The sequence below is a fragment of the Physella acuta genome, unplaced genomic scaffold (assembly GCF_028476545.2).
Source record: "Physella acuta isolate Inbredline_101_S28 unplaced genomic scaffold, ASM2847654v3 ptg001012l, whole genome shotgun sequence".
NCBI lineage: Eukaryota > Metazoa > Mollusca > Gastropoda > Physidae > Physella > Physella acuta.
Window position 1 is genome coordinate 226,624 of NW_026732529.1, and position 16,639 is coordinate 243,262.

At 33.9% G+C, this 16,639-nt stretch overlaps 1 protein-coding gene across 5 annotated transcripts in view; it reads left to right on the top strand.

The window, feature by feature from the left end:
- The window catches only part of LOC131954561 (titin homolog), a 74,166-nt gene extending 58,538 nt beyond the window's left edge, over positions 1 to 15,628 (top strand). For all 5 annotated transcript variants that reach the window (XM_059318331.1, XM_059318332.1, XM_059318329.1 and 2 more), the window contains 18 exons: positions 2,650 to 2,854; positions 3,218 to 3,366; positions 3,701 to 3,784; positions 4,548 to 4,623; positions 5,351 to 5,463; positions 6,204 to 6,554; positions 6,728 to 6,932; positions 7,146 to 7,291; positions 7,673 to 7,756; positions 8,346 to 8,421; positions 8,570 to 8,682; positions 10,929 to 11,222; positions 11,965 to 12,169; positions 12,776 to 12,924; positions 13,645 to 13,728; positions 14,139 to 14,214; positions 14,500 to 14,612; positions 15,374 to 15,628. In XM_059318331.1, the coding sequence (XP_059174314.1) occupies positions 2,650 to 2,854; positions 3,218 to 3,366; positions 3,701 to 3,784; positions 4,548 to 4,623; positions 5,351 to 5,463; positions 6,204 to 6,554; positions 6,728 to 6,932; positions 7,146 to 7,291; positions 7,673 to 7,756; positions 8,346 to 8,421; positions 8,570 to 8,682; positions 10,929 to 11,222; positions 11,965 to 12,169; positions 12,776 to 12,924; positions 13,645 to 13,728; positions 14,139 to 14,214; positions 14,500 to 14,612; positions 15,374 to 15,517 (2,667 nt within the window). In that variant the 3' untranslated portion in view covers positions 15,518 to 15,628. The remainder of the gene's footprint in view (positions 1 to 2,649; positions 2,855 to 3,217; positions 3,367 to 3,700; positions 3,785 to 4,547; positions 4,624 to 5,350; positions 5,464 to 6,203; positions 6,555 to 6,727; positions 6,933 to 7,145; positions 7,292 to 7,672; positions 7,757 to 8,345; positions 8,422 to 8,569; positions 8,683 to 10,928; positions 11,223 to 11,964; positions 12,170 to 12,775; positions 12,925 to 13,644; positions 13,729 to 14,138; positions 14,215 to 14,499; positions 14,613 to 15,373) is intronic.
- The last annotated feature ends 1,011 nt before the right edge of the window (positions 15,629 to 16,639 follow it).

The window sequence follows — 16,639 nt, forward strand, 5'->3', positions numbered from 1 at the left end:
GACAAGACTGCTCCTACACCATCTGGTGAAACATCACATGTTAATATAAGTCTTTTCCCTGGGTCATAGTGAGTTAGTAAGGTGTCAGCAGACAAAGCCTCTTTTGCTGTATTAACAGCAGCTTCTTGTTGTTTACCCCAGTGCCAAGTTGCATTTTTCTGTAGCAGCTTGTACAGTGGTGATAGTTTACCAGACAGATTTCCTATGAACTTTGCATAGTAATTTATCAAGCCCAAAAAAGCTCTTAGTTGTTGGGTATTTTCAGGTTTGGGTGCTTCTTTAATGGCTTTAGTTTTCTCAGGTTGAGGTCTGATACCTTGCTTGCTTAATATATAACCAAGAAAACTAATTTCTGTCAGCATGAATTGACATTTATCTTTGTTTATCTTTAAACCTTTTTCACCAACAATTTTCAATACTTTATCAAGTGTTTTAAGATGTTCAGTGTCATTCTTACCAGTTATGTACACATTGTCAAAGTACACACAAACATTTGGAATGTCCTTAAAAATACTGTCCATGACAGCTTGGAAAATTCCAGGGCTAGATGATATGCCAAAACATAGTCTTTCATATTGGTAGAGTCCTTTATGTGTGTTTATTGTCGTATAGACTTTTGAATCTGGATGCAGTTCTAGTTGAGTGTAAGCATGACTAAAGTCTAATTCAGTGAATTTGTCTCCTCCTGCCAAATTCAAAGAAATTTCCTCAATGTTAGGAATAGGGTACCTATTTAGCTCTATTTGCTTATTCAGTGTAGTTTTATAATCTCCACAAATTCTTATAGAACCATCCTTCTTTAACACTGGCACAATGGGTGTCGCCCAATCGGAATAGTCTACCTTCTTTATGATGCCATTAGATTCCAATCTACTTAGCTCATTTTCAATTTTATTCCTCATTGCATAAGGTGGAACTCTAGCTTTGCAGTATCTTGGATTTGTATCTTTAATGCTTAACTTCACTGTTCTATCATTTAGTAAACCTGAGTTACCAAAAACACATTTATTTTCAGATATAACTTTATCTAGTAAAGTAAGACTAGATTCTTTTACATTCTTCAATGAACAAATACTCTCCCAATTTAACTTAAGATCACTTAACCAGTTCCTACCTAGTAATGGCGGTCCATTTCCTTCAACCACAAGAAGAGGAAGTTTAACACTTTGACCATTATAACTTACATGAACCATACACTCTCCTATTACCGGAACATTGTCACCAGTGTATGTTGTTAGACACTTGTGACACGGCTGTAGAGACACTGATCCTCCTGTGACAGCGTCAAAATCTTTCTTTGTGATGACTGTTAGTGATGCTCCAGTGTCAAGTTGGAAGCTGATGCTCTTACCGTTGATATTAACTTGTACATTGATGGGAGCATGACTTATTGATTTCACATTTCCGGCTGCGAATCAGTTTGAGCATTTTCACAGGTAGAGTGGTTCATTGGTTGGGTTAGGTAGTCTTGGTGAGAGTTAACATAGTGCTGCCTTTGGTTGCGGTACTGTCTTGACTGGCTAGATTTAGCAACAGACGAAGACTTTGCAAAGCAGGCCTTGGCAATGTGACCTTGCTTACTGCACTTATAACAAGTTGCAGACTTGAACTTGCACCGATGAGATGCATGGGGACCTTTGCATCGATGACATTTTTGATAATTATTACTAGATTTAGATCTAGTATTTGAACGAGCAGGCTGTTTAGCATAAGTTGGAATGCTCTGATGGGGTTGATGTTTATCGACTAACCTGCTGTTTACTGCATGGATCCCTGAAGGCGTTAGAGATTTCGCCGCATCTGAAGACTGCTGGAATGACATTGCAAGTTGTATTGCTTTTTCCAATTTTAGATCTGACTCGAGCAGCAACTTTCTTTGAATATCAGGGCTGTTTACACCTGTCACAAACTTTTCACATAGTCTGTCAGACAGCGTTTCTCCGAATTCACAAAATTCACTTAAATGACGTAAAGCAGCAACATATTCTGATATTGACTCGTTTGGTTGACGAGTCCTACTGTCAAATCTAGCTCTACATAAAAACTTTGATGGGGTAGGCGCATGGTGGTCTGTTAGCAATTTGCTCAGCTCGTTAAAGCTCTTGGTAGTTAGACTAGCTGGTGCGCATAAGTCTTTTAGTAGCCTAAATTGTTGAGGCCCTATGACTGTTAACAAAACAGCTCTCTTTTTGGCTTCTATCGTCACGTTGTTAGCTTCTAGGTAAAAGCTTAACCTCTCTAGGTAATCTTGAATGATTTCATCATTCGCATCAAATTCTTTTATTTGGCCATACAGCGCCATAATTCTAGAAATAATTAGCTAATAAGCTCTAGCAAACCTCTTTTTTGCGTAAGTAGGTGCTCTTTCTAGTAGATGTTTATCCTTCGTCGCCAAATGAGGTAGATTATGAATACAACGGAGACAGAAGCCATGAGCATGTAAATAGCTTTATTTGTTAACCGGAAAGAGAGGACGGAAGTGGCGAGAGAGAACTATTTATAGATAACAACATGTAAGGGACATCACTCAAGATAACAATATAAATATAATACTAATACAGAGAGTGAGTTCCCTTGACCTCACAATTAACTCAATCTATTACAGTATAGTATATACTAAATGTAAATCTATTCTTAAATTACCTACAGGAACTGGTTAAAGACCTGGATTCTGAACTGAGTGGAGACTTTAAGGAAGTTATCCTGGGACTAATGATGGTTCCAGCCGACCTTGATGCCTACACATTAAACAAATCTATGAAAGGTCTCGGCTGTGATGAAAGTTCCCTCATCACAGTGCTCTGTGCTAAGAAACCTGCAGAGCTGGAAGAGATAAAAGCATCTTACAAGAAAGGTTTGTAACATTTAACATTGTGTTTTTTTTTAAAGAAAACATTTATCCAAATCAATGATGCTTAAATTACAACAGAATATTAGGAAAAATATTTTAAGTAGATTAAAAATTTTACTAATATTTTATTAATGATGCTGGTCTTTTATAATATAGAATTAAGAAGATCTGCTTCTCTTGTAATATCATAAATTTGTATCTTCACAATTTCCAAAGAAATGTATAAATCAATTTCAAATAAGGTGTAAATTTTCAATATATAAATGATATGAACTTTGTCCATTAGTCCTTATTTATAACCTTTCCCAGGCTTCTAAATTAGTCAAAGAGATGATCATGCTTTAACTAGGATTGTTTTCCCTGCAGAATATAAAAAAGATTTAGAGTCAGAACTCCAAAAGGAAACCAAAGGGGACTTCAAGGAAATTTTGCTGCTCCATGTCAGTGGCAAAAAGGACAAGGACACAAAAGTTGACAAAGCCAAGGCTGAAAAAGATGCCCAGACCCTACATGAGGTACAGCATAAGACCAGACAGATTAAATTTGATGAAATGATTCCAACCCAAGTTTTTTATTCACTTAACTTACAACATTAAATCCATTGACTGAAATAACAATTGTTGGTTACCCATAAATGTATATTTCTTATATACACCTCCACTTAAAACAGTACTGCAACAAAATACATAACCCATTCATTTTTCTCTAAGTTCTTTAACTATTGTTAAAATTATAAACCTATGCTTTGGAAATGTAATATGAATCAATCTTTTTTTATGCTGATATTTCTGATTTTATTATTTTTAAATACATGCCTCTCTACATTTGCTATCCTATATTCTCATCTAGCAAAAAACAGCTGCTGTAGTGAAAGAAATTTTTTCAAAGAACAGCTCCTCTCAGCTGCGAGCTGTTGCTGATGCCCACAGACAAGTAAGTTTTTTAAATGACTCTTTTTACAAGCTTTTATTTAACTCACTTCCTCTGTTGTCAGTCGTCAGTCTAGATCGAAACGCCGGTGCGAAATTGCAGACACTTCTATTAGACAGATACGGTTGGAATTTGGAACGTGGGTCAAGACAAGAAGACAATGCATCATGACATTAAATTTGACTTAATTGGTCGCCTAATTAATTATTTATGAATTAATTAAAATTTGGACTGAATTAGTAGGCATTTCTATTCAACCACACCACACGCGTCATCACCTTCAATAGCACGTCATCTCGTTCAATAGGCGCGCAATGGTTTTTAGTCATGAAACTCTATTGTAAATAAAAACATGTAAAGTACTAAAAAAAATTTCATAAAAAACGTTTTAATAACAAGCTTTTATGTACTAATGCACTAAAAAGTAGAAAATAAATTATAGACTAGTATTTAAATAACTATAAAGAAAAACGTGGGTCTCTTCCTAAACATTAGTAAAATTATCCAATAGATACTAAAGTGACCCACGTTTTTCTTTATAGTTATTTAAATACTAGTCTGTAATTTATTTTCTACTTTTTAGTGCATTAGTACATAAAAGCTTGTTATTAAAACGTTTTTATGAAAAAAATTTATCATTTATTCTTTAATTGTTCACCATTATTCCAGTTAAACTTTTTAAAAGTGTTGTATCAAAGAAATATATTCCAGAAATCATATTTATTTGTTTTGAAAAAAATATTAGTTTTATTTTTTTATTTTCTAGTTATTTAATGAAGACATAAGTGAATCCATCAAGAAGGCAAGTTCAGGGGATGCTGGGGAGGCTTATCTGGCATTAAGTACGTAGACTTGTGTTTTATAGCTTTATGGACAACATTACAATGACAGTAACCTATTTGAATGGACACATAAAACATTCAGTTCTGTGTTAGTTGTTAAATGAAAATTTGTATGTGTACATTTATTTTTATATGTAAATTCAAATATTTTAATTTAGCTGTTAGTCTTAAATCGTAAAGAGATTACTTCTAGCATTATTAACTATTGAGAATGAATATATTCAAGGGGTAACTCTTCAAATTATTCAAATTCATAGTAAGATAAATTGTAAAGAGATTACTTCTGGCATTATTAACTATTGAGAATGAATATATTCAAGGGGTAACTCTTCAAATTATTCAAATTCATAGTAAGATAAATTGTAAAGAGATTACTTCTAGCGTTATTAACTATTGAGAATGAATATATTCATGGGGTAACTCTTCAAATTATTCAAATTCATAGTAAGATAAATTGTAAAGAGATTACTTCTAGCGTTATTAACTATTGAGAATGAATATATTCATGGGGTAACTCTTCAAATTATTCAAATTCATAGTAAGATAAGTTGTAAAGAGATTACTTCTAGCATTATTAACTATTGAGAATGAATATATTCATGGGTTAACTCTTCAAATTATTCAAATTCATAGTAAGATAAATTGTAAAGAGATTACTTCTAGCGTTATTAACTATTGAGAATGAATATATTCATGGGTTAACTCTTCAAATTATTCAAATTCATAGTAAGAGCCCAACAAAATGAAGTGGGATTCTACAGTGAAAGACTTAATTCATCAATGAAGGGATTTGGAACCAAAGAGACTCAGCTGACTTATCTACTTGTGTCAAGATCTGAGGTTAGTTTCATGAAAAGTTGATCATTTTTCTCTAACTTTCCATTCACCTCAACCTTCAAACTTGTCAGCTCCTATCCTATTGTAAAATGGCTCTAGCTTTATTTCACATCAATTTCCAAACAAGTTTTATAGTAAATAAATAATATCACTGAACTTTTTTTTTACTAAGTTGAAATACTCAACGCAGATTGGTAGGATTTGATAATCACTCAGAGGCGTAGTGAGGGAGGGGGCGGGGGGGGGGGGGGGGGGGTACATATGTCCCCGGCGCCGACCTAAGGGGGCGCCAAAATGGGTTGGAAAAACAAATTATAAATAGTTTGAGGGGGGTGCCAATCAAAAGTTTGAGGGGGCAGGGAGTGCAAATCAAAAGTTTGAGGGGGGTGCAAATCAAAAGTTTGAAGGGGGGTGCATATCGAAAGTTTGAGGGGGTGGGGGTGCAAATTAAAAATTTGCTCCTGAGGGCGGCGCCAAATTGAAAGTTTGTCCCTGGGCGCTGGGAAGGGTCACTACACCTCTGATATCACTATAAGTAGAATGCTATTAGTTATTCTTACCATAAGCCTAACATTCAGTCTAACCCTGCACTGCAGTGATGTTATGGTTACCTTAAACCTTACTTGACCTAACTTGCAATGAAGGACTAGTTGCCATAAATTTAATACACAACTTAACCATGAGTTTTAATACAAATAATCACAACAGCATTCATTCTGGTTTAATATTATGTATGTTGGTAGGTCGACTTGCCAGTCATTAAAGGAAAATACCACAAAGTGTATGAGCATCCGCTCAGGAAAGATGTTGAGAGTGAAACAAGTGGTGACTACAGAAAAACTCTTCTGGCCATCATTGATAAAGTTGGAGAAACAGAGTGCAAAGATGAAGAAGAGCCAGTAAAGGCCAAAGAAGAAAAGAAGAAAGAGGAAGAAGACACAGAGATAAAAGAAAATGATGAAGATGCAGTGAAGCTGCATAAAGCCATGAAAGGATTGGGGACAAAGGAAGACATCATCATTGAGGTCATTGTGAGAAATTCTAATGCTGAGAGACAAGTGTTGAAGAAGAGATATGATGAGCTGTATAAAAAAGTAAGATTAATTCTTTACTGCTGTAACTGTGCGGCTTTAAAGTTTCTGCTTTTAACATTTTGTTTTGTTTTTCTATGTGAATGTAAGATAAAGTTTTTATTTTTTAAATTGTACTTTAATTAAACAAATGTGATGTTTAAAATGTATTTTAAATGTTTTTGCCTGATCTTTAGGATTTGGTTAAAGATTTGGATTCTGAGCTGAGTGGAGATTTTAAAGAAACAATACAAGCACTGATGATGCCACCAGCAGATTTGGATGCACATTCCCTGAACAAGGCCATGCAAGGAATGGGCTGTGATGAGGCAGTGCTGATTGACATCATATGCACCAAGTCAGCTGCTGAGCTGGAGGAGATCAAGAAAGAGTTTAAAAACAGTAAGATTTACGGAATTTTTTTTATTTTACTAACTCTTAGATTTAGTGGTACCATCTTAGTTATTAATTCTTTGTACTGCTACAAAGGGGGGGGGGGGGGGGAGAGGAACTATGCATTCTCAGTTGCTTTGTTTGATTTTTTTTAAAGCTATACTTACCTTCTAAACATTATGAAATATGCACAATATGTTAAGAAGATTCACTTTATGTCAGATTACAAAAAAGATCTGGAGGGTGAGGTCAAGAAAGAGGCCAAAGGTGACCTGAAGGAACTTCTGCTGCAGCTTCTTGCAGGCAAGAGGGAGAAAGGTGCCAAAAATGATAAAAAGGCAGAGGAGGATGCTAAAGCTCTGCATGAGGTATTGAGATGGTATTCATCACAGCTGTATTCTCTGTCTCTTCTAGCATATGTAGCTCATTCATGGAGATCTGTTGTTTTAATAATGTCAGCAACACATTCATTCTCTTCTATTTTTTGTGTGTATATTTACATTTTTTTTTTTTTGCAATACTCATTCTTTCCACTAAGTCCTGTTACATGTTTGAGGATTTCAGCCACTGTAAGGCTATATCTAATGCTGTACATTGACATTTTTTATTAACTTTGATTGATAGCCAGGAAGAATGTGTAGGTTTTTTCATGTTTTAAATATTATCTATTTAATTTCTTTAAACTTCATTACAATAAAAAAATATTTAAAGGAGGATCTATATCAATTCTACATTATATTATTACACAGAAACCCTCAGTGGACAATTTGAAGAAAATCTTCATCAAGAATAGCCCAGAGCAGATAGTAGCTACTGCAGCTGCCCATAAAACAGTATGTATTGGATGATACAACACGTTTTTTTTTTCATGAGTCTATAGCTGTGATAGTTTAGTTTATTACTTAGTTTCAGGCACCTTAAATCTAGACTTGAATTTTATTTTAAATACACTTTCAAACACGATGGTCAATATCCATTTTTTTCCATTTGTGCCCAAGACACATAGGGCAGATGAAGTTCATCTGCTTCTGAGACCTTGGCATATGAAGGGTTAGTGTGGTCAAAAATATGCCCAACCGCCCTTTTTTCCTAACATGAGTTAGGTACCAATCACAGCTGGGTGGACTCATGGACATTCTACTGATCTGAACCCAGTTTTGGACTGAAAAATTTTGGGTTAGCATTCTAGCTCTCTTCTGCTAGGCCATGCTGTACCATGATGGTCAATATGGTGCTATGGGTTCAAGCCAAAGAACTAAACATTTTAGCAATTTATTCTCTGCCATCCTTAGCCCTCCCATACTTGACTGCATCAAAACAATACAAAAAACCTTTTTTCTAATCAACTCAAGGCTAAAATCTGTTGGAATGTTTTATATTGATATCTTTATGTAGACCTAATGAATATATTATCTTTGCCAGTTGTACAAAGAAAATATCACAGAGTCCATTGAAAAAGCAAGTTCAGGTGACACAGAAAAAGCCTATTTGGCCATAGGTGAGAAATCTAATATGAAACTGTCAATAATTATCAATAACTGTTTATTAAGCTTATACATCACACTAATTTTATTAAATTTTTTTAGTGTAAAAGTGTTTTTTGTGCTTGACAATAATACCTGCATGTAGCTTGTTGTGCTTTCTAGTTAAGGCCATGGTCAACCAATCAGGCTACTACGCTGAGAGATTGAAAGATGCAATGAAGGGACTTGGCACAAAGGACACTCAATTGATCTGGCTACTGGTGTCCAGGTCGGAGGTAAGTCATGGAATATTAGCTGGGCTTTATGGCCACTAAATCATGGGATATTAGCTGGGGCTTTACAGTCACTAAATCATGGGATATTAGCTGGGGCTTTACAGTCACTAAATCATGGGATATTAGCTGGGCTTTACAGTCACTAAATCATGGAGTATTAGCTGGGTTTTATGGCCACTAAATCATGGAATATGAGTGGGGCTTTACAGTCACTAAATCATGGGGTATTAGCTGGGTTTTATGGCCACTAAATCATGGAATATGAGTGGGGCTTTACAGTCACTAAATCATGGGGTATTAGCTGGGTTTTATGGCCACTAAATCATGGAATATGAGTGGGGCTTTACAGTCACTAAATCATGGGATATTAGCTGGGCTTTATGGCCACTAAATCATGGAATATGAGTGGGGCTTCATAGTCACTAAATCATGGGGTATTAGCTGGGTTTTATGGCCACTAAATCATGGAATATGAGTGGGGCTTTATAGTCACTAAATCATGGGGTATTAGCTGGGTTTTATGGCCACTAAATCATGGGGTATTAGCTGGGGCTTTACAGTCACTAAATCATGGGGTATTAGCTGGGTTTTATGGCCACTAAATCATGGAATATGAGTGGGGCTTTACAGTCACTAAATCATGGGATATTAGCTGGGGCTTTACAGTCACTAAATCATGGGATATTAGCTGGGCTTTACAGTCACTTCTTCTTCTTCTTCTTCGTTCTTAATTATTAGTGTTGAAGGGGATCGAGATTTATCTGCCAGTGGGTTTGAACTCGAGACTTTGTTCGAATTTATCAACCATGAGCTTTTTGCCGACTCGACCACGCCTCCAACACAATTAAGCGTTACGTGTCAACTGGTTATGCGCCATTGAGGCCATTGACTCCGATTTCAGCCTGCTTTTCTTTTTGGATTTGCTTCCATAGCCTTTGTCCAACCAAGAACAAACTACAAGGCAGCAGTTGTTTTAATTTTGGAGTTGTCCCTCCTAGAAGAGTGGCTGTCCCCAGCTAACGAGCCTCATCTGCCCGAGGGTTCGAACTCGAGACTTTTCGGTTTAGCAACCATGAGCTTTACCGACTTGACCACGCCGACCCCTTACAGTCACTAAATCATGGGATATTAGCTGGGTTTTATGGTCACTAAATCATGGGATATTAGCTGGGGCTTTATAGTCACTAAATCATGGGGTATTAGCTGGGGCTTTATAGTCACTAAATCATGGGGTATTAGCTGGGGCTTTACAGTCACTAAATCATGGGATATTAGCTGGGTTTTATGGCCACTAAATCATGGAATATGAGTGGGGCTTTACAGTCACTAAATCATGGGATATTAGCTGGGTTTTATGGCCACTAAATCATGGAATATGAGTGGGGCTTTACAGTCACTAAATCATGGGATATTAGCTGGGCTTTATGGCCACTAAATCATGGAATATGATTAGGGCTTTACCGTCACTAAATCATGGGATATTAGCTGGGGCTTTACAGTCACTAAATCATGGGATATTAGCTGGGCTTTACAGTCACTAAATCATGGGATATTAGCTGGGGCTTTACAGTCACTAAATCATGGAATATGAGTGGGGCTTTACAGTCACTAAATCATGGGATATTAGCTGGGCTTTATGGCCACTAAATCATGGAATATGATTAGGGCTTTACCGTCACTAAATCATGGGATATTAGCTGGGGCTTTACAGTCACTAAATCATGGGATATTAGCTGGGGCTTTACAGTCACTAAATCATGGGATATTAGCTGGGGCTTTACAGTCACTAAATCATGGGATATTAGCTGGGCTTTACAGTCACTAAATCATGGGATATTAGCTGGGGCTTTACAGTCACTAAATCATGGAATATTAGCTTGGTTTTTGTGCCACTTTAACATGTATTACACTGCCAGCTGGAAATTTTTTATAATTGACAAATCGAGTGATGTTTTCTTTAATTTTGTTCTCTTGATTCTGTTTCTCAGTGTGCTGTCTTATTGCTTATTTTATCTCCCCTGTTAATGCATATCTTTTCTTGTTTTTTTTTGTTAGCTTGCTGCTTCTCTTATCTCATTTACTTATATCCCTTGTTTATTTTTACATTTCTCCTTTGTTTAATTCTAGATTATCTTTCCTGAATATTGATTGCTTATCTCCCCTGTTTAATCCTTGCTTATCCTCCCTGTTTATTAAATGATTGTCTCCCTGGTTAACATATCACTATTCTTGCCTCCCTTGATCAGGTGGATCTCCCAGCCATCAAGGGGAAATACCGTAGACTCACTGAGCACCCCCTGCGTCAAGATGTGGAAAGCGAAACTAGTGGCGACTACCAGAAAACATTGCTGAAGATAATCGACAAGGTGGGCGAGATAGAGGACACATCTGAGAAGGAGGAAGAAGAGGATTCCAAGAAACTGTACAAAGCCATGCACCGAGTGGGCACAGATGAGGACACGGTTATTGAGGTGGTCACTAGAAACTCAAACGCAGACAGACAGAAGTTGAAGAGCCGGTACGAGGAGCTTTATAAACAGGTTGGTAGCTGGTTGGTTGTAAGCTGGTTTAATAAAGACAAATGCAAGCTGCATTCAGTTCACAACTAGATTTAGATGTATACATTTTTTTTCTCTCTGATTGGTGTGCTTTTTAAATTTGCTATCATCTTTCTTCATTCGCGCTGACGACACATGGGGCAGATGAAGTAGAGTTCCTCTGCTTCAGAGACCTCGGCATATGAAGGTATAGTGTGGTTAGCACTATGCCCAGCTGCTTTTTTACCCTAATGTAGGTTAGGTACCTATCAGAGCTGGGTGGACTCAGGGACATTCACCTGACTTGTCAGTCTAACTCTCTTTAATCTGCTATGTAAAAGTAAAATCAGACCACGTTAACTTTCCCTTGTACCACAGTATACATATGCTATAAATAAATAATCAAGTGAAGCTGAATTGTGGCTTAGATTGTTTTTTAAACCTCATACAGTTAAACTATTAAATGCACATGTTAAAATTTTAATTGTTTTACTTCATTTGTTAACATTTTGTTATATTTATTTATTACTTTGATAATTACTGAATTGTGGCTTAGATTGTTTTTTAAACCTCATACAGTTAAACTATTAAATGCACTTGTTAAAATTTTAATTGTTTTACTTCATTTGTTAACATTTTGTTATATTTATTTATTACTTTGATGAAGTTTTACAGGTGAGTATTTATTATGTTATTTAGCAATAAAAGCTACTTTCTCTTTCAATATATTCTCTTTGTTTCCCAGGATCTGATGAAAGATCTGAGATCTGAGTTATCAGGTGATTTTGAGGACACTATCATAGCAATGATGATGTCACCAGTTGAATATGATGCCTACTGCCTGCATGAAGCCATGAAGGGCCTGAAGACAGACAAGACCACTCTCATTGGCATCATCTGCTCTAAGAATAATGAAGAGATGGCAGCAATCAAAGAGGTCTACAAGCAAGGTAATAAAGAATGAATTTTTTTCATAGTCTAAAATAAAAGTAAAATGTATATCCATAATACAGTAGTGAAAGTAAAATTTCAGGGTTTTTTTAAAGGTTGTTTTATTTTCCTTAAAGTATAAAGCTTCAAAATTGTTTGTTTTTTTAATTTCATTTTTTTTTAATATTGTGAAACTTTAAGAATGTAGTAGTTTTTGCAAACATTAAATATTTCAACTAAAATTAAACTGTAACGTCGTGTTTACACTTGTGACATGTGTGCTATACATGTCTTGAAAAAACTCATAAAAGTAAGCTTTTTTTTTCTAGACCTCTATAGTATACATGTTGCAAGTGTAAACGTGGTGTCAGAGAATTACAGGATTGTTATTTTTAGTTCGTTTGAAATATCCAAACAAATGGTATTTTTACTGTAGGCCTTACATGGCCATCTTAGAATAAACAAATAGAAATAATTTAGTATTTAAAATGTATCACCTTAACTTCAAGCAAAATTTTAAAATAATTCTCTAGTTATATTTGTATTGCTTGTTCTGACAACAATCTTGTAATGAACGATTTTCTGTTGTAATGGTTCTAGAGTTGTTTTTTTTATTGTGTTTACAGCCTACAAAAAAGATTTGGAACTGGAGATTGTCATGGACACCAGCGGAGACTTCAGGGAGCTGCTGCTACAGCTGGTCAGTGGTCAAAGAGAGCAGAGTCCAGTGGTCAACAAAAACAAGGCTGATGAAGATGCCAAGCTTGTGCATGAGGTACACACCTTTAATTTTAGAACGCAACATCCAACACATATGCAACATTTAACAAATATCAATCATTCAACAAACACCCAACTTCTAACACAACACATTATAATACAGATACACTCAAATGTCCAATACTTATCCAACATTCTACAAGTATACTCCAACATCCAACACACACACAACATTCTACAAGTATACTTCAACATCCAACACACACACACAACATTCTACAAGTATACTCCAACACACACACAAATATTAATTATCCAGCAACTACCCAAAATCTACCTCATACACATCATCCTACAAATATACTCCAAATTTCAACACTTACTTAACATTCAACAGATATACTCTGACATCCAACACACTCACAACATCCTACATATATACTCCAACAACCAACATCGGACCTAAATTATCAGAAACACATCAGCTACACATCCAAATCTGCTGTAGCCCTTTATACATTCCCTTACAAATAACATCTTACAGGTTTCAATATATAAACAGAAGGCTGTAGGCTACTCAACGTATGCAATGCAATAGTTCTCATGTAGCACATTATACTTACACAACAAAAACATGTGTGAAATATTTCTTGCTAGCAAGCTGTACCATAAAATAGTCCTCAAATAGCAGACTAAAGTCTGGTAACATGAAAATAAAATAGTCTTCACATAGCATACTATACTCTGATTACATGTATGAAATATTTCTCTCTAGAAACCCACAGCTGAGACACTGAGGAAGATTCTTGTTGCCAACAGTAAAGCCCAGGTTCTTGCTACAGCTGAGGCCCACAAGAAGGTAAACACATTGACACTTTAGGTCTTGTCTAGTAGGTCTGTGTGGGTTTTTAAAAATTTCTGATATGTTAAATCTTCTAATGGGAAGGAAACAATATGTAAAATAAAATCAACCATTGAATCACTAACTAGTTTTTGCAATTTTGTCATTTAAAAAAAAATTGTATCAGACCATAGCTGTTTTTTTAAATAGTATAAACATTGTTTCACTTTAGATGGAAACTGAAACTAATTTTAAAAACTTTAAAAATAAATAAATATATATATATATAAGGAATAAAATGTGTATCTTTATTCTAAAATTAAACTTATATTTTAAAAAATAGACAAACATTTATGATGCTAGGGAAAAAATTCCTCACATTTATGAAGAAGAAAAAAATTATTTTATTTTTGTATTATTATTTACAGCTCTACAATGATGACATGGTGGACTCTATAAAGAAGGCAAGCCATGGTGATACAGAAGATGCATACATTGCTATAGGTCAGAATTTTTCAAAATAATTCCCTTCTGTCTAAACTCAACTACTTTATGTGTTTTACTTTAGAGAATAATCAGGGGAGTTAATGATACAGCAAGTCCATATTTTCTTCTGTAGGGTATAGATTACTATGCTTTGACAAATTTCTCAGTAGAAATGTCATTAATTATCTAAAAAAATATTTAAACAATGTTTTTAAAAAATTTATATTTTTATAGAAAAAGAATTGCAATAAAATGTATCAATTTAGAGATTTTAAGAATAATTTTGTTTCTCTTGGGACTCAGTGAAAGCTCTGCAAAGTCAAACAAATTTCTTCACTGAGAGGGTCAAGGACTCCATGAAAGGCTTGGGGACCAATGAGAAACAACTGATCAGGATACTGGTTTCAAGATCGGAGGTAAAGTAGTTATGCTGGTTTTTTAAATGGTCAATAATAATCATAATAACCATTACAAAACTTTTTTCATAACAGCGACAATAGTAGGCATGGTAACTTTTTTTAAACATTGGCTGTTAGTAACAAACTAATTTTTAAAGACATTACTAAAAAAGAACATATTAAATATATACGTCAGAAATACATATTTATAAAGTTTGAATATAAAGTAAAATGGAGTTGGAAATGTGATGATTCAGCTTAGAAGGTCATGAAATAATTGATTTATTTTTGTTTGGAATAAATTTTCTGTTAAAGATAGTTTTACTGAATAAGGAAAAAATTAAATTATGTGTACTGGGGTAGGGGTTGCAGGGTTCTTTTATGTAGTAAGGAATTTTATGTTTACATAAATATGTAAATAAATATTTGAGATTTAGTATTGCATAAAGATGTACTGGGGTAGGGGGTGCAGGGTTCTTTTATGTAGTAAGGAATTTTATGTTTACATAAATATGTAAATAAATATTTGAGATTTAGTATTGCATAAAGATGCACTGAACTGTAAATCTTATGTCAGACTTACATTAAAAAAAATCTTATAGATTTATTAAAATATTTTTAAAATGACAAAATTGCAGAAACTATTTTTACTTTAATTTACTTATATAACAAATGCAGTTTTATACAATATTTAAATTACATATTTTTAAAATGACAAAAACGCAGAAAATTGTTTTGTACTTTAATGGTTAATTTTATTTTTGCTACCTGTCACACAGGTGGACTTACCAGACATAGTTACCAAGTACCAGGAACAGTATGGACATCTTTTGAAAACTGAAGTGGAGAGTGAAACCAGTGGAGACTACAGAAAAACTTTACTAAAAATTATTGATGTATGGGGCACAGCACGTAAAAGTTAACTAGATTGTGAGATTTAATTTACAAGATAATTCATCCTATGTCTCAAAGTTTTATTGATACAAATTTTACATCTGATTTTTAAAAATCTAAAATAGGCTTACTTCTTTTTGTGTTAAAAAGTGACTTTTAATAAAACATATGTAACATACGTGAAATCTTGAAATTTATATTAATTAAGGATTTGTTTTCAAATACTATAGCAAGAATATTTTATATTTCAAAGTCCATTATATCATTAATTTTTTTAAACTAGAAGTGATTATACAAAATATCCTTTTTTACAACAAATATATTAGCCTTTTTATTTTATCAGAAAAATAAACTATACAATTTCTTAGCTTCTAAGATTTTTTTCCTCATGCTAACTTTATACATTTTAAAACTGTGATAACTGGCAATTATTTTAAAATGTTTATTTTTTCTGACACTAAATTTAATTATTTAATTAAGAATTAAAATGACTGTGATAAAGATAAAGTATTTATTTTTTATATTTTAATTAAATACATTTTTGTGTATGAGGATTTAATATTATATGAAAACAAATGACTGGAGAATGAATAATATACACTGAGTAAATATATATGTTGGATATTAAAATGAAAGTTTCTGTATTTGTATGTACGTTAGATAAGCTGTGATGACTTGTAACTATTATTATTTAAAATATTTTATGTATAACTGTTACTGACAAAGCAACTTGTGATATTTTCATGTAAACTTACTAGACATTCACTATATTATCATTTATGCAATTACATGTATGTAATTATATAATCAACTGCAATATGTATTACATTTTTTAATGTATTGTAAAGCATTGCTTTGATGAAAGAACTATATGTTGGAATGTTTTGTAAAAGTGTTTGTTCTATAAGCTGAACAAAATAAAATAAAAGCAATGTTATAGATAAATTGTTTCTATAAAAAAAAAATTATGAAACAAGCTTTTTTAACAAGTTTCTGATTTAAAGTCCTTTTTTCTAAAAATGAGTGAAATGCTTATTGAAATGCAACTTTACATGAATAAATAGCTTTAAATTTTATTATTCAAATGCCTACAATAGTAACCCTTGTTCATATTTGTAAAATACCTTTAAATTCTAGCCTACAAGTTGTTT